At 45.7% G+C, this 18,744-nt stretch overlaps 1 protein-coding gene across 1 annotated transcript in view; it reads left to right on the top strand.

Moving 5' to 3' along the window:
* LOC124553303 overlaps window positions 1-18,744 on the top strand; it is a 36,360-nt gene that overhangs the window by 4,050 nt on the left and 13,566 nt on the right. The window contains exon 3 of the mRNA XM_047127183.1: window positions 12,207-12,382. Within this exon, the coding sequence (XP_046983139.1) occupies window positions 12,207-12,382 (176 nt within the window). The remainder of the gene's footprint in view (window positions 1-12,206; window positions 12,383-18,744) is intronic.

The raw sequence follows: 18,744 nt of genomic DNA, 5'->3' as shown, positions 1-18,744 counted from the left end.
ACACATAGAATGGCCACTGTGCATCATGACTGTTTGGATTGTGACAGTAGTATACATGGAAAGCAAAAGGACGCACTATGATCTGTGTCTTTGTGTAGCTTTTTGTGGCGTATGTAGCAACGTGCCAGTCCCGAAAGAATCGTGTGAGCCTGATTTTGGATCCTTTGAGAAGAGAATTAGGCGATACCTGCTTTAGTGAACTGAAAAGGCTCTGGGTACGTTAAATCTTTTTCCTATAAATATTGCGGATGTTTGCTGGATGGTAATTTCAAAGATTGATAGTTGCGGGTTCCATATTTAAGAATGGTTTCTGCCGTCCTGTCATTGCATCTTGTTTTCGATACCATCATCCATGCATTACACTGCAGCAAAGGCAATTTACCTGATACGTATCCAATATTTTGTAGAGTTAGTACCTCACAGCTTCCGAGAATGTTTAAAGGACGACTTCTTTATTACTTTCGCGGTGCAGCTACGCTTCGTTGATCATACACTGCACCTGCTTAGGAAAACTGTAATTGCGAAAAGTTATTCCGTGAAACCAATGTGGTACAGATAGTTTCGATTGAAAGACACACTTTGCTTTCTGAATGAAACTTAAGTCTTCAGACAGTTGCAGCAGTCTTGAGGTATTCGTATTCGAGATAATTCCTCTCGGGGTTCTTCACTACAGCCCTGCAGAGCGTGCTGTGGCCCAGGTAACGACACAGCTTACGATTTTGACCCTGTGCCCCTGGTAACTGGGCTCTCACATAATACTGTGTACAAATATGTATGTATGTATGTATAGTCAGAATAGTTCAAATGTCTCTGAGCACTATGGGACCTAACTTCTGAGGTCATCAGTCCCCTAGAACTTAGAACTACTTAAACCTAACTAACCTAAGTACATCACACACATCGATGCCAGAGGCAGGATTCGAACCTGCGACCGTAGCAGTCGCGCGGTTCCAGACTGAAGTGTTTAGTACCGCTCGGCCACACCAGCCGGCATAGATTAGGTCTAGATGGCAGAAAGCGCAGTGGCGCCATGGCAAGGACGACCGATTCAACGTATTGGAAGGTGCCGATTCAAAAGTGTGCACCACCTTCCAATTCACTGCTCCTGCACAACGAGGGAAATTCTGAATTTTATTTTTCGTTTTCTATACTGCTTATCGACGTATCGGTAAGAGTCGACTGCAGCCACGTGTCACCACTACAGTGATTTTGGGTCGGTCCGTACGCCGGGCCCCCTACTGTGTGGACTCGGCCCGTGTCGCTCGCTGGCCTCCCTCGCCCTGTGTTGTTGTGACGCCCACAGCCGGGCTGTCGAAAGCGCGAAGCGGCTCAGACCGCTAACGGGATGTTAGCTGCCCGCTGACCGCGAACCGCACGCTGTCACAGCGAGGACGTGACGCACGTCCCACACACACACACACGTAAACGCGTGCAGTATTCCTGACGCACATCCGCAAAGCTCTACTTACGCAAATACGAATTGGAGGCGATAAATCGCGATCCCGTCTAGAACCGGTCGGCCATGTATGTATGTATGTAAATTTAAAAAATATTTTTTCGAAAAGGATTTCTTTTTTCTCTGGCACCTGCCATCAATATAAAACTGATAAAGGAGGTATTTCATGCAAAAAATATGAAAAAGAAGAACAACTGTATTGTGAAAACAACTGAAAGCTTTTTAATTTCCATTTTTTCTCGTATTTGTGATATACGTAACAGTTTTGTTATTTCGTAATTGATTCATTACAATATACACATTCTTTTGTGAATAAGGTAATTTTTTAATTTCCAATGTCTATTAAACACTTATTAGTAACTCAGAGAGAAAGAGAGAAGTTTTCAGTGTGTACATACATAGAACAGCAACAGCAATGGCAGCTCAAAAACAATTCACACACACACACACACACGCGCGCGCGCACACACACATGGATGCACGCAGTGTGCAATGAAACATTCATAATCTCAAACATGCAGTCAAAACTGTGACAAACAGTTCATCAAACTATTCCACACACACCCAGTAAAGTGGAACACCTTTTTACCAACAAATAAACCCACCCAGACACATCAGTAAATAGTCTGGGTGCAGCAGATTTCCACACCTATGCCCCCCGATGAACCACTTGTGATCGTCATAGGACACCCCTGCTTCCAGCTGGAATTGCAGTATATACCTCAGTATAACCTCAATCGAAAGGTCTCCTGATAAGCATTTGTGGTGCAGCGCCAATGCCCTAGAGGAGACACCTGTGGAAGTCCCTGAACGTGAAAGTCTTTCAGGCTGTGCAAATCACCGTGTTTGTCATGCAGACTTGTGGGATAGTCCAGCTCTACCTCTAGAACATATCCCTCAACAGCATCAGCAGCCACATATTTGATCTCTTTCCTCAGTCTGGTCATTTCCCCTTTGGACATCGATGAGAGCCCTTGAAAAGGGAGACTTTGTTGCACGGTTTGCCTTTAGAGACAGTTTACATCCAGGTACAGGATGAAACTGAAATCGTCAGACAACCTGTACTCCCCCTCGATTATTTGCAAGTTATTTGCCTTGGCATACCTACGCACACATTGGCAAAGTCACTCGTGGACCGCATGTTCCAGGAAGACATGCATCTCAACGTTGGTCAAGAATTCGCTGCTGGCTTGTGTCTTTCTTAACATGGCATCCCACGAAATCTCAGCCATAGGCTACAAAACTTCTCGAAGATGTTGGCGGTCAGATGTACATTGGTGTTCACCATTTTATATGTTCTGATAAATCAGAGATGCCGACGTCCTGCTGTTCATTCACCAAGTGCCCGTTCTTTCCATTCATTATGGAAATGCCTCTTAGTTTACTAGAGAATCCAGATATTCGTATGGAAAGACCCCTTCTCCGTCACAAGTTGAAACTCTTGAAACTCTACATCATCGAGATAAGTGGCTCCCTTTGCTAAGAATATCTCCAGGACGCGTTGGTTCAGCAAATTTCTAAAGAGACGTGAGCATGAAGTGTTGTGAATCCAGGAAGCGGTGTGATCCTCTTTGAAGCGGCATGTATTTGTCAACGGTGTCAGCAATGACACTGATCTTATCATCCTTCAACTCAGACTCGTCAAAGTGTTGAACTAGAAAGTGGGCATCATGCTCACTGAAATTGTGGAAAAGATGGCTGTGTACTGTGGCAGTTAGTACTTAAAGATACATGGGTTGTCACCTGCACTCTACCGTTACATGGCAACAGTCTCTACAGGGAGCTTCCTCACCTCTGTCCAGTCACAGTCCGCAGATATAACCATCAGCTGCCTGCTTGTACAGTGCATCATTCTCCTTCACGTTGGTCATGAGGACGTTTTCACTATAAATGTTATAAACATCCCGTACAAGACTTTCAAGCTCAGTGAGCAGCCATCTCGCACTATTCCCTTGACATAAGATTTTAATTTTAGTGCACAGAACTTGATGGGTAGCCACATATCATATGCATCATTTTGTGGCAGTGATATGGGAGGCAGAGGCACCACGTTCACACTGTACCACAGGAGCTAGGAGGCGCTCTAAATCGACGTAAACGACAAAGGTAGTGGTGGTTAGTGTTTAACGTCCCGTCGACAACGAGGTCATTAGAGACGGAGCGCAAGCTCGGGATAGGGAAGGATTGGGAAGGAAATCGGCCGGGCCCTTTCAAAGGAGCCATCCCGGCATTTGCCTGAAACGATTTAGGGAAATCACGGAAAACCTAAATCAGGATGGCTGGAGACGGGATTGAACCGTCGTCCTCCCGAATGCGAGTCCAGTGTGCTAACCACTGCGCCACCTCGCTCGGTAAACGACAAAGGGACAGAAATGTTGGTGAGAGGCATTCTTAAACTTCGCCGGCCGCGGTGGTCTCGCGGTTCTTGGCGCGCAGTCCGGAACCGTGGGACTGCTACGGTCGCAGGTTCGAATCCTGCCTCGAGCGTGGATGTGTGTGATGTCCTTAGGTTAGTTAGGTTTAAGTAGTTCTAAGTTCTAGGGGACTGATAACCACAGCAGTTGCGTCCCATAGTGCTCAGAGCCATTTGAACCATTCTTAAACTTCGAGAACCGTTTATCCTTGATAAGCATTTCCACACCTATTGTTTCCTGGCTGAAGCAGTCAATCAGGTGTCTTTCAAAATACACTCCTGGAAATTGAAATAAGAACACCGTGAATTCATTGTCCCAGGAAGGGGAAACTTTATTGACACATTCCTGGGGTCAGATACATCACATGATCACACTGACAGAACCACAGGCACATAGACACAGGCAACAGAGCATGCACAATGTCGGCACTAGTACAGTGTATATCCACCTTTCGCAGTAATGCAGGCTGCTATTCTCCCATGGAGACGATCGTAGAGATGCTGGATGTAGTCCTGTGGAACGGCTTGCCATGCCATTTCCACCTGGCCCCTCAGTTAGACCAACGTTCGTGCTGGACGTGCAGACCGCGTGAGACGACGCTTCATCCAGTCCCAAACATTCTCAATGGGGGACAGATCCGGAGATCTTGCTTGCCAGGGTAGTTGACTTACACCTTCTAGAGCACGTTGGGTGGCACGGGATACATGCGGACGTGCATTGTCCTGTTGGAACAGCAAGTTCCCTTGCCGGTCTAGGAATGGTAGAACGATGGGTTCGATGACGGTTTGGATGTACCGTGCACTATTCAGTGTCCCCTCAACGATCACCAGTGGTGTACGGCCAGTGTAGGAGATCGCTCCCCACACCATGATGCCGGGTGTTGGCCCTGTGTGCCTCGGTCGTATGCAGTCCTGATTGTGGCGCTCACCTGCACGGCGCCAAACACGCATACGACCATCATTGGCACCAAGGCAGAAGCGACTCTCATCGCTGAAGACGACACGTCTCCATTCGTCCCTCCATTCACGCCTGTCGCGACACCACTGGAGGCGGGCTGCACGATGTTGGGGCGTGAGCGGAAGACGGCCTAACGGTGTGCGGGACCGTAGCCCAGCTTCATGGAGATGGTTGCAAATGGTCCTCGCCGATACCCCAGGAGCAACAGTGTCCCTAATTTGCTGGGAAGTGGCAGTGCGGTCCCCTACGGCACTGCGTAGGATCCTACGGTCTTGGCGTGCATCCGTGCGTTGCTGCGGTCCGGTCCCAGGTCGACGGGCACATGCACCTTCCGCCGACCACTGGCGACAACATCGATGTACTGTGGAGACCTCACGCCCCACGTGTTGAGCAATTCGGCGGTACGTCCACCCGGCCTCCCTCATGCCCACTATACGCCCTCGCTCAAAGTCCGTCAACTGCACATACGGTTCACATCCACGCTGTCGCGGCATGCTACCAGTGTTAAAGACTGCGATGGAGCTCCGTATGCCACGGCAAACTGGCTGACACTGACGGCGGCGGTGCACAAATGCTGCGCAGCTAGCGCCATTCGACGGCCAACACCGCGGTTCCTGGTGTGTCCGCTGTGCCGTGCGTGTGATCATTGCTTGTACAGCCCTCTCGCAGTGTCCAGAGCAAGTATGGTGGGTCTGACACACCGGTGTCAATGTGTTCTTTTTTCCATTTCCAGGAGTGTAGATGCTCTTGGTAAACGACTTGATACATCTACAGCAAAAAATCGTGCACCTTTTTTGTTTTCATTTCAGAAGAACGTAGGTGGGACATGCATTTTATCCCAACGTTGTGTTACTTATCGTCTTCAGAGATTAGCAGCAGGTCTACACTTTTTGGATGTTTCTCTGCTAATATGGACATGAAGAGGGGACCACCTAATTTACGCTCGACTTCTTTGTCGATGTGCCATACAGCGTGTCAATGTTTGTCTTCTTCTTATGGCTTTCCTACATTCGGCCATAAACGAGAAATTAGAACGTCAGTGGACATCTGGTGTTTGTTGTGTATCTGTATGCCCTGTATTTTTTGGTTAATTTCTATCATTCGTGAGAAGCAACCACGGAAATCAATTTAAATTCCTCTCGTCATGATTCTGGGCATTAGGACATGCTTTTTGTTAGCAGTATATACTTTTGAAGAGAGATGTGACTGGACCCCACAATAAGTAGATCAAAATCTTATGAACATAAATCAAGGCAGAGCATACAGCTGAGTGTCTTACAGGACTCCCTTTCCTGCATCTCAGAAAAGTGACTCAGTATGACCACTCTGGTATCGACTCACCCCATGATGTCACGACAGCTCTCCCCCTAACTTGGCCAATGCTCTTCCCCTCAACAACACGTCGAACTCCTAATAACTCTGCACACGAGAAGGAGAAAGAGACGCAGTTGATAAGTATATAAGGAAGGAGAAATAAAAATCCGTATTCGTATAATAATGATAATAAATTCTGAGTACTTACAAGTAAAACTGTTGTTATGATCATTACTGGAATACACTTCCAGCAACTCATCATTAGTGGGCATGTTTGTCATTAAGGGCATATCCCACATGGGTACTAGAGGAGGTGTATGACGTCGGTAGGTGAATGTGTCTGAAAGAATACGGACAAACCCAAACGAAAACACAGGTGCTAAAGAACTAGTAGCTGGTGGTCGTGTCAAAACACCGATATTCGCATTGAGAACATCTACAAACTAGAGCATCTGAAAAATAACAAACAAAACATTTTATACTGTAGAATAATCGATATCTGCGTCTGAACAATCGAAGTCGTTCCCCAGAGATCATCATCATCGTCATCATCATTATCAGCTGCTGGGTTCAGATCCCACACCGAGTAACGCCTGCTCACAGCTAGGAAAGAAGAAGTAGAACCCATAAGACTCACTTACACTACTAGCCATTAAAATTGCTACACCAAGAAGCAATGCAGATGATAAACGGGAATTCATTGGACGAATATATTATTCTAGAACTGACAGTGATTACATTTTCATGGAATTTCGGTGCGTAGATCCTGAGAAATCAGTACCCAGAACAACCACCTCTGGCCGTAATAACGGCCTTGATACGTCTGGGCATTGAGTCAAACAGAGCTTTGATGGCGTGTACAGGTACAGCTGCCCATGCAGCCTCAACACGATACCACAGTTCATCAAGAGTAGTGACTGGCGTATTGTGACGAGCCAGTTGCTCGGCCACCATTGAGTAGACGTTTTCAATTGGTGAGAGATCTGGAGAATGTGCTGGCCAGGGCAGCAGTCGAACATTTTCTGTATCCAGAAAGGCCCGTACAGGACCTGCAACATGCGGTCAGTAATTGTCCTGCTGAAATGTAGGATTTCGCAGGGATCGAATGAAGGTAGAGCCACGGGTCGTAAGACATCTACAATGTAACGTCCACTGTTCAAAGTGCCGTCATTGCGAAAAAGAGGTGACCGAGACGTGTAACCAATGGCACCCCATACCATCACGCCGGGTGATACGCCAGTATGGCGATGACGAATACACGGTTCCAATGTGCGTTCACCGTGATGTCGCCAAACACGGATGCGACCATCGGAATGCTGTAAACAGAGCCTGGATTCATCCGAAAAAATGACGTTTTGTCATTCGTGCACCCAGGTTCGTCGTTGAGTACACCATATCAGGCGCTCCTGTCTGTGATGCAGCGTCAAGGGTAACCGCAGCCACGGTCTCAGAGCTGATAGTCCATGCTGCTGCAAACGTCATCGAACTGTTCGTGCAGATGATTGTTGTCTTGCAAACGTCCCCATCTGGACATGGCTGCACGATCCATTACAGCCATGCGGATAAGATGCCTGTCATCTCGACTGCTAGTGATAGGAGGCCGTTGGGATACAGCACGTCGTTCCGTATTACCTTCCTGAACCCACCGATTCCATATTCTGCTAACAGTCCTTGGATCTCGACCAACGCGAGCAGCAATGTCGCGATACGATAAACCGCAATCGCGATAGGCTACAATCGGACCGTTATCAAAGTCGGAAACGTGATGGTGCGCATTTCTCCACCTTACACGAGGCATCATAACAACATTTCACCAGACAACGCCGGTCAACTGCTGTTTGTGTATGAGAAATCGGTTGGAAACTTTCCTCATGTCAGCACGTTGTAGGTGTCGCCACCGGCGCCAACATTCTGTGAATGCTCTGAAAAGCTAATCATTTGCATATCACAGCATCTTCTTCCTGTCGGTTAAATTTCGCGTCTGTAGCACGTCATCTTCGTGGTGTAGCAATTTTAGTGGCCAGTAGTGTATAAACAAAAACACTATAGAAAATATGTATACTTGCTTTCATCCTCAGCCAAGGTGACCATGATGAATGACATCACACCGTCGTCGGTAAACAGTGACAACAGTGCGACGTCATCATTGTTATCCAACGTGCGTGGCCATGACTGCAGTCACCATCGTCGTCACGGATGCCGCACGAGCGCTTGACTCCGATATCAGGGCTGGCTGGCAGTCGGAGAGAGAGCAAGACTCGGTTCGCCCCCCGCAGGGCTGTTTACAAACCCCTTCAGCCACGCAGCGTGCGCTGATCAGCAATTCAAGTCGCAATCCATCACGCTTCTTCTCTCACCACTAACACTACTTACACATAGCGCATTGCGACAGTGCCCAGCGTGTTGGTACACATTTGAGCATGCCCCTCACAACTTGCTACTACTCTCATTACTTACCAAGCGTGGACGCAAGGCAGCACACGCGGGTTTATTTCTCGTAAGAAGAAGAACTTCCACATATTAAACGAGTGGGATTGTGCTGTGACAGAAATGCACGAAATGGAATATGCTGGCTGCAAGTAGCTGCTGATCGGCTACGTTTTGAGTGACACATTGCAGAAACTTGGGAAATCATCTCGACGGTTCTCCAAAAAGAGTGTAGATGTCACCTGGTAAATAAACATAGCTGACAAAAGAACTGTAAAAAATGAGCTCATTGTGCACTGTACACAGCAAATTTTTATTAAGAAAATAATATTTGCACATATCTACAACACAAGTAAAACCATTTTTCTCTCCAGCACCATACACTTGCTTAAGGTGTCTGACTGACATACAGTTGAATGATTCCAAATTCAGGATGGCAGTGTTCTTGAAAATATCCCACATTCATACCACCACCTCACGACCTTTGACGTGCATGACGCTCTCTCTCTCTGATCACAGTTTCGGAGTGATGTCAACATATCCTCATAGGTCATTCCTGTATCGTGGCGGCTACTGCGATAGTGGAATCGAGTCAATCACGCTAGTGTCTTCCAAGACATGTCACACTTTATTGTTCTGAGCAGCTGGGCAGAAGTGACAACTGTGTAGAAACTTGTCGAAACACAGACTGAGTCGATGCGTGTGACAACAGCTACACCTTTAATCATCTTTAAACATGAAGTGGCCGCACTCGTCGTGGAGGCCTCGCCTGTGAGCAACAATGTTGTACCAGGAGGCAGGCAGCTTGGACCCTGGCCAGCAGGTGTTCAGCTGTATGTACAGGTGTTTCGTACACCTACATCTTGGCATAACCTCAGAGAATGAGGTCTAGGGTTGTAAGATCCAGCGATCGCAATGGCCATCAGAGAGGACCCACCCTTTCCAGTCCTACAATGAGTGTGAGTATTCTTCAGGTTCTTGGTGCTTGCAAACATTAACATCAAAGTGGGATGATCTTGGATAATGCCCTAAAATACGTTGACTGAGAATCTTTGCTGTTGGCCTCCGATATGGGTGGCGTGGGTGTTGTCCTCATTCTAGATCTGCCTGTTTGGCTTTTGAAAACAACATCACGGATGAATGAGGCCTCATCCACAAACAATACAAATTGTATGAAGTTAGACACTGCAGCGCTGTCAACGATACTGGATTGACACAAGCAGACATAGGGCTCAAAATCCGTTCGTCCCAGTGCTTGCACATTTCATCTTTGATTACTCATTGTGCACTGTACACAGCAACACACCTCACCATGAACACGACACAAGCTATCTGATGCAATGGACAGCTGACAGCAGGGTCAGTGGTGTGCTTGCGGCACAGGTTAATGCGCCACTGCGATGCTTGAGTGCTACGAGCCTAGTTGTGTACAGTAGGTCCGTTTGGTGGTCAGGTGTGTACACTGTTTATCAGCTGCTACTGTTCGAGTGCACAACGGACACCCGAGATCTTTGCAAGGGTGTGAAGAACTGCAGGCATCATTGCAATACATGCATTCATTCAGACTGACAGTCGTTGCTTTGAAGAATTGCTATGAGCTACATTGTTGTTAGGTGGTGTATGCTGTGTATGTCCTTAACACAATAAATATGCACTTTCGAGTATTGGTTCCCTATCTCAATATAATCTATTGTGGAACCACTGTCACCTGTTTCAGTGTGACCCAAAAGGATTGGAGACTCCACCTACAGAGAACAAGAGCAGTTCTGTCCCATATTCCCTCAGACACTCCCGACGGCACCCATGTCTGTGGTGAGCACTCACCTTCCAGAACAACATACTGGGTGATGCTAGGGTACATAGAAGAAAGGAAAACAGAATGGGCAAATGCGAGAGGGACTCACGCACTAAGGGTTCTGTGCAGACTCCCCATCCCGGGAATCGAGATTCCCAATGATTTTTGCCTGTTATCGAGACTCTGTAACTTTACTGGCAAGATACTGGTCCCAGGAATACCAAGATCGGTTCTGGCAAGATACTGGTCCCAGGAATACCAAGATCGGTTCAGAAATTCTACGTTATTTCCTCAGCCCAGCCCAAACAAACAAGAACAAGCAAGCAGAGGACTTTAGTTTATGTATGTAGGGAGCGAAGATTTAATAACACATTTCCGATAACGTACTAAATCAGAAATACAACATAAATTTTATGTTTGGATGCAGTAATGTTCGTATGTTATACCTTCAACAGGTGATGAATACAATGTATGTCCAAATCGAAAACGACATTTTTATGTGATATAATTAAAAGTTAACAAGTTTCAGATTTTTTGCATTACTTGTACCGGAAAACTTAGTTGTTGCCAAATCTCATGATTCCAAGTCAATGGAGAGCACCCTATAGGTTTCGATGAGTGAGTTTTCGATTATCAAAACACGAGACATAAACGGCCGTATCTATTGACTGGAGAGAGTTATAAGTTTACAGTTTTTACGCCGCCAAGGGTCGATATACCTTTGTATGTGACATAATTTGAACATGATACCCAGAACTGATCCAGAGAAAAAGATTCCCAGCAGATGGACAGATAAATAGACAGACTGATAAAAAATAATACGAAAAGTATTTTCTAGAGTTATATAGTTACCAATTATGGATTTTAAGATTTTTTTCCTTTATTTGCACTGTGAAATCTGGCTTCTTCCTAAATGTCATGATTCTAAATCAACAGGGAGCACCTTGTAGATTTTTGTGAGTGATTTTTCAAGTATGAAAATATGTAATTTAAATGGACATATCTTTATTGCAGTGACTTAGAAGCCTACAATTTGTACAACGTCAAAGGAGCATAGACCTTAATACGTGACAGAAATGTGAACTTCGTACCCGAAAATGGTCCAGAAAAAATGATCTTAACACTCGGACAGTCAATACATTCCTTCAAATCTGCAATATTCGAGGCGTTTTCAGATACAGACGACATCGTGTTAGATGACGAGCTACAAACGCAAATTTTCGGCAAAAGCGATCAGCCAGGTAACAGACAAACACTACAACATTTTGAGTCAAACTGACATTTCGTGTGTGCACAATTAACTCAGATAATGTTTCAGATATGGAGCGGCAGCTGTCTATCATTGCGTTTGTAGAAGGTCATAACATGTGTTCAGGTTTCTCACAGCGTAGGATTTTGACAGATTTGTCAACAGTCTGGCCATTCTATTTTCGAAAACCGTTCAAAAGTTTGAATAGAATCTCCTCAGAGTTCGAGCCACGCCAAGTGGCTTTACACGTAGGAACTGGACGCTGCTGGCAGCTCCAGAACGTTTCAGTTGGATACATCGGCACGGGAGTATACACTCATACATTCAGACGTCTGTAATGTCAACTACCAAGAAATATCTGCACCTCTCCTATCTGATGTCACAGTTTGAGAAATGTATTTATTTAATAAAACCCCACTAGGCATCTGCTGTGAATTAATGTTTTTATGCCTGTACAAAACTGAATGTACTACACTCATGCGCTGGCAGTAATTTCAGTGTCATGTAATAGTGCTACATGTAACTGTATACTAAGACAGGCTGCTGCTTGTGGATGTTATGAAAGTAATTTGAACTATTTTCTGTGTGTCTCAGGGTAACCACGCAAGTGATCAGCAACTCCACGGTTGGATTAAGGACATGAAACGTGTGAAAGACATGCTGCGCACGAAATTAATCGGATGGGTACAGGACTTGCAATTTGCCAACAAACAGGTGGAGCACTACGAGGTAGAAGAAGACAAGGACGGGCCATGGGACTCGACACTCAGGTATAAACCAGTGTACACTCAAATGTCTGTCGTACTCACTATGGTTTATTGGAGTTTATCTCACTTTTATCCATGGAAGTATTCATTAAAGTTATAGAAAACACAGGGATCATTTAATTCAAAATGGAGTAAAGAACTAGCACTAATAGAGAGTAGTGAAGGACATGGTTAAAGAAACTCGTGATTTACAAAGGTTTTTGTCTCCGTTTAGCCTTCGATTTTTTGGTTCGTATTGTGTCTTAAAATGTGCCACGTATTACGTAACAGACCAGCGGAGAAAACTGAGACAATAAACAATGTTACTGCATTTACTAGAGAAAGTATTGATGGTTACAGACACTTCTGAAGTTTTCATAATTTGTGGAAACAATGATGTGGAACCTGACACGATAAGTGAGCGTGTCCTCGTCTTATTCGGGGGAAAAAACCACTTCGGGAGTAATTACGGTAATACCGTGTAGTTGCGACTCTAGTCCAGATACTGGCATCCAGTCGGTGAGGAAAAGAGGCCACGAGTCATGTTCATCTCAATAGATGGAGGAAAAATCTAAGCAGCGATGAGGGCAGGAAGCGGATAGCCATCGTTCTTATATTTTGTCCTGTGGTTTGTGTGTTTAAATCAGTCCGTAGCATAGAGCGTAAATACTGGAGGTTGTGAGCGGGAGGAAAGCGGAATAGTCTCTCGAGTGGTTGGCATATGGGGCCGTGGAATGGAGTATTGTAGGAGATATGTTGGCACTATGGAGGGTCACCAGGTGGCTTCCTGTGTGGGAATGGGCAAGCTCCCAGCAGACACCCCAGGTTTTGTGGCGGTGTTGTTGGATTCTTTTATGTGGCTTATTGTGGGGTAGATATGGAGGTGGAAGACGTTGATTAGGATGCACAATTAGACTCAGTCGTGATTACTATCAATAGGATGAAAGACTTCTGCAGTTACATCTGAAGAGGTCGCTAGAGGAGTCACTTTGGGATGAGTGTGTCTGGGAAATGGACTAGGTCTTCTGAAACGAAAGTGATCAACCGACATCCACAAGTAAGTTCATCATGGGAATTGATGTGGGTAAACAGCTGTGGAGAGGCAGTGGTCAGTGTGAGGAACGAAATTACGTGCTATAGGATGGCTCGGACAGAGACAGGCAGTAGCACAGACCACGGTCAGGGTGGTAAAATACACACTCAGGATAAAGTACTATGCAGGATGATTGAACATGATTTGTAGCCAACTGGAGCTGTTTTTGAGGACCGGTATTGTTACTCCACAATGTTTATTGTGTGGGGATTTTTGGTTTGCTACTCCACATCTGTCATCAGGACTGTGAGATTGTTACTGGTTCACTGTGTACGGACACATGCAGATAGTGTGACGGGATAAAACTATCGATATTGTGTCAGGCAGTGGGAATGAAGGTAACAGTGGTTGGGAAGGTGAACTGAAAATCGGAGATGGGTAGATTTGAAGACAGGGGTGCACTACACAAAGGAAGCAGCTGATCGGATAGCAGAGTACTTGTGGAGTGCACATGGGGGGTTTCAGGCTAGCCAGTAGTTTGAGGTACTCTCATGAACACTCGCCAGTTGGTACACATTTAGGGAAATCAGATAGCTTTCAGAGTAAAGTCAGTTCGACTCTGAAACTTTCATCAGTCAGCTGTCGAAGTATTTGTAACATAGTTCCCAAATTTACTCTCCTCCAAAAACGTTCTCAGCCTCAAATTATTCTTGAATTGAGAGCTGGCTAAGACCCTAAGTAAAAAAACTCTGAGATATTTAGCGAGTCTTGGAATGTTTATCGGAAAGACATATTCGACGCCGTAGGAGGGGAAGTGTTCATTGCAGTTGACCAAAAATATACTCTTTACTGAGGTTGAATTTGAGTGTAATAGTGGGGTTACGTGGTCGCACATAACAGGACTAGGTGAAACCATATTAGTTGTTGGCTGTTTTTACCACCCACCCGACTCCGCTGGGACAGATGTGGAGCCATTCAAAGAAGATAAATAGTCAGCATTGCATAAATATCCAGATCACGCGACACTAGCTGGCGGTGACCTTAACCTACCGAGTATAGACTGGGACGTCTATGGATTCACTGCAGGTCGTGCAGACAGACAGTCTTGTGAAGGACTCTCGAACACATTTTCCGAAAACTGTGTTGAGCAGCTAGTTCGTCAGCCAGCACAAACAGGCAGGACCTTATCGATGGCGTCAGCATAGTGATGGGGATTAGTGATCATGATGTTATCATAACCACTATGGTTACGAAAGTCAGTAAATCAGTCGAGAACGCTAGGAGAGTTGATATGCAGTTGTCAGCGTCTCACTTAGACAATAAAATACAATCATTTAATTCCAGAATTATGGCCATAGAGGAATTATGGCTAAAGTTTAAGGAGACTGTAAATCGTGATCCGGAAACGTATGCGCCTACTAAGTGGATCAATGGCGGAAAAGACTCATCGTGCTTTAATAACATAATTCCTAAAATGCTGAGGAACGAAATGCTGTTACATTCTCGGTTCAAAAGAGAACGCGCAAATGAGGACAGAAAGATTTGTAGAGATTGAAACGCGTATGTATTCAGTAGCAGCGATTGCGAGGCAACAGAATCTCTGACCAGACAGTTATTTATCGTTGCTAGTCTGCGCTTGACCGCGCGAGAGTTCAGTTGCGAGAAAGTTGTTGTACGTAGCGAGTCGCGAGAGCTTGTAGTTGCGAGTTAGCAGTGTAGAGAACCTGGCTGCAGAACGATCCTAATGACGCCAGCATACATTTCTGGTAGGGACCACGAAAACAAGATACGAGGAATTACGGCTCCTAAGGAGGCATATAGACAGGCGTCTGTCCCTCGCTCTGTCAGCGAGCGGAACAGGAAAGGAAACGACTAGCTGTGGAACAGGGTACCTTCCACCACGCACTGCACGGTGGCTTGCGGATTATGTATGTAGATGTAGACACAAAGGACGATAGTTGAGAGGAATTATTGGTTTCATGTCCGTAAATTTAGTGAAATCATTTTTGGCTTGGTTTCATTTGGAATCGTGAGGTTTTATCTATTCTATTTCATTTGTTTGGTCTTATGAGTGCATGCATGAGGGTTGTGGTGTAACAGGTGGCCCCAGTTGGGTGTAGATGAGGTCACTGACAGGACAGTATGACGGCGGTGACGAAGCTACAGTGGTGGTGGATGTGGTTGGAACTTCTGGCTCCGGCAGTGGTGGGGGCGATGGGGCGGGGCGCGGTTTGGGGCTGGCGACGGTGTTGGCGACAGAGGCAGCGACGCTGCTGGAGAGGGAGTCGACGGTGGCGCAGGTGGCGGCGACGGTGGTGGAGCATTTGACGGAGGCAGTGGCGGAGGAGCTGCCAGACTACGGCTCTCTGTGAGTGGTGAAGCAGTGAAGACGACGACGAAGGGTGGGAGATGATCGGCGAAGAACCACTGGGAGAGTCCAGGTGAGAGCTGAGGTGCTGGCGAAGTATAGTGGGGCGTGTCAGTAAAACGGAGGATATACTTCGTACTAGAAATATTGAGAGGACATTTTGGGGTTAACATGAGTAAAGCGAGTCAGAGAATATACTCCATCCGAGAATGTGCTCATCGCGAGTAAAAGGGTGAGGGACGTTGCTCAAAACAAGAACGTTCTCCGATTTCGTGTGAACAAAACTAGAGGTGCTTCTCACAACCGGAAAATATTGATGCGAGATCTGTAGCATTCTTCGGGCTGAGTAAGTTAAGTTTTACCTACTTTTTGGCAATGATGGCAGAATTCATATTGCTTGGGAGGCAAAAAAAGAAATATATAGCCGAACGAAGTGCTGAATTGAGGAGCTGTAGAAGTTTATATCGCTTTGACAATAAGAACATTATCTGCGGACTACCTCTCAAAAGAAGTGAATATTGAAACATTTTTATTGCTATTTAGTAGACCCAAGTTTTCAGACTGACGTACGAGAACATTTAGCTGTAGGCCTACACCAAACAACCGTGTCGCTGACGTTTCGAGACGTTCACCTTCATGTCTTCTCACAGCATAAGTCTTATATAGTGTGATGTTAGAAATAAGTAGGGTTACCAGAAAAATTAATAACTGGTTTATTGCACACCTAGCGACTTGTTACTCGTAAGCAACGCATGGTGGGGCGCTTAGTGCTTGCCATGCGAGCGGACAGTTGTGCGCCGTATTTAACCAAAATTATCTCGTGTTGGAGAACTGTGACAGAGTTCCGATTTGGTGTCATTTAATCTTAAGATTTCGTTCGCATAATGTGTTCACCTAACATCTATAACTGAAAAGTTTTCCACATGTTGTAAATTCGGTAACATCGCAAGTAAATACATTTTCGTAAACTGTACGTAGTTGTCTCAATAATTTGTTGGCTAATGGCTCTGAGCACTATGGGACTTAACATCTATGATCATCAGTCCCCTAGAACTTAAACTACTTAAACCTAACTAACCTAAGGACATCACACACATCCATGCCCGAGGCAGGATTCGAACCTGCAACCGTAGTGGTCGCTCGGTTCCAGACTGAGCGCCTAGAACCGCTAGACCACCGCGACCGGCAATAATTTGTTGCTACACATAAAATAAACAAAATGAAACGTAGTGCAACTCTGCCTGAACACACTGATGCCGGTTCCAGACATGTCGCCCGTTTGAGCGAGCTGAATGAAACGTGACACTGCGCGTGCTTTCTGTGCCGGACACGGCAGACCACACACACCGAGAACTCCGCAGGGAGCAGAGGTAGTGAGAAAAAGGAACACTCTCGTCAGAGATTATGGCTTCGAATGTTTTGCTCGTAAGAGCTTTCTCAAAGGATGTCCTTTTGCTCCGAGAATCTTCTCCAGAGAACTTCGTCTTGTTTATTCATACGACCCAGCGTGTTTACCTTCTGTTGGATGTCAGTACAAAGTCGAAAACCGGTGATGCAAGAGGGGAGGGGTTCACAGAGCTCCAGCGGCAGTGGTGCAGCTTAGGTACCGCCCTCCTAGTTCAGGCAGCGCACCATTTCGTGTCTCTTCTGTAGTTCACGTATCGCCATTTACAGTCGGTCATTTCTAAATTCCGCCAATCCACTTCATTACTGGACTTGCATGGTACCTTCAGTAATGGCTCCAGCACTACAGGCCAAAGCCGCCTATAGCACACTGACCCTCTCTCTGCACGCAAATTGTCGACGATTGCCTTCCGTGGCAGCGGTCTGCCCCGCTTGTCGACACTCCAGCTCCATGTGGCGAGTATTTATTGCGTCCTCTGTTGATTTGCCACTTTGTGTTGCAACGCACTTGCTCCTAAACTGAATATGGCAGTCAGTGTTGTATCATTATAGCAGTGTAGTACATTTGCAACTGTCCAGAAGTTTCGAGATTTTCTTTAGAGCTTGTTTCAGTGGATATTGTTTGTTCACTTCCTTGCTGCATTTAAATCCGTTCTTTCGCTGCCTTATGGAATGAAGGCTCCATTACGTTAAAAACAGCCCTTTCCCGAAATTCTTCCCCAACCAAATCTCCGTATAATGTTTATTCAGATCATTGTCAGTATCCACGTACATCCTCCATCTGTGGCGTAGAAATGATGATTTTGATCACGGCACGGATTCTGAGTCCCAGCTTGTCAGTGGAGTCGGTGTGGTACTGTACCTCCAAGCAGAACAGCGTGCTGGTGTACGTCACGTGGAAATGATTTGCGAGCCTTAGCACCATGGCACCACTTGTCTTATGGGAGGGACAGCTTTCCGGTCAAACTGGGGACCCAGACATCACACGGAACTCATTATGATCCAGCTTCATGCTTTAATTGACAACGTCGTCGTCAAGTAACAGTGATAACCAAGGACCATACTACAAGGAGTAAAGGGAGTACTGATTGTCCTGCATTTTATCTGGCAGTATGGAAACTTTCCATCGTTGATGGGCTATAGGGAATGCAGTTGTAGATTAATCAGGAAAAAAATTGTCTCATACCCGATTCTGAGGGCTCCATTCTCATCACAACATGTACCTGACACATATGCATCGAATCGATGTACGGAACACTGACCTTAGGACAAAGTTTTACGGCCAACAATTTCTGTATGATAATTTTCACTGCCAAACTAGAGACCCGCGCCAACCAATCACGAAGCGAGACGGAGCGAATGTTTCAGAGCCAAGTAAGCAAACATTTTTATGCAATTTTACGTCAGCAAACATTTACTTCCGCACGTCATGCATAGCAGTGTGAGATGGTGGGATGCACACTGCCGGATGTAAGCTGAAACATTATAAAAATTGCACAACTGATAATGAGTAAAACAAAACACGTATTGTGAAATAAAAACAAATGTTTGGTATTTGCAAAGACGGATTTGAAATAGTGT

Source organism: Schistocerca americana, chromosome 11, assembly GCF_021461395.2.
Source record: "Schistocerca americana isolate TAMUIC-IGC-003095 chromosome 11, iqSchAmer2.1, whole genome shotgun sequence".
NCBI lineage: Eukaryota > Metazoa > Arthropoda > Insecta > Orthoptera > Acrididae > Schistocerca > Schistocerca americana.
This window is presented reverse-complemented; position numbering and strand designations above follow the sequence as displayed.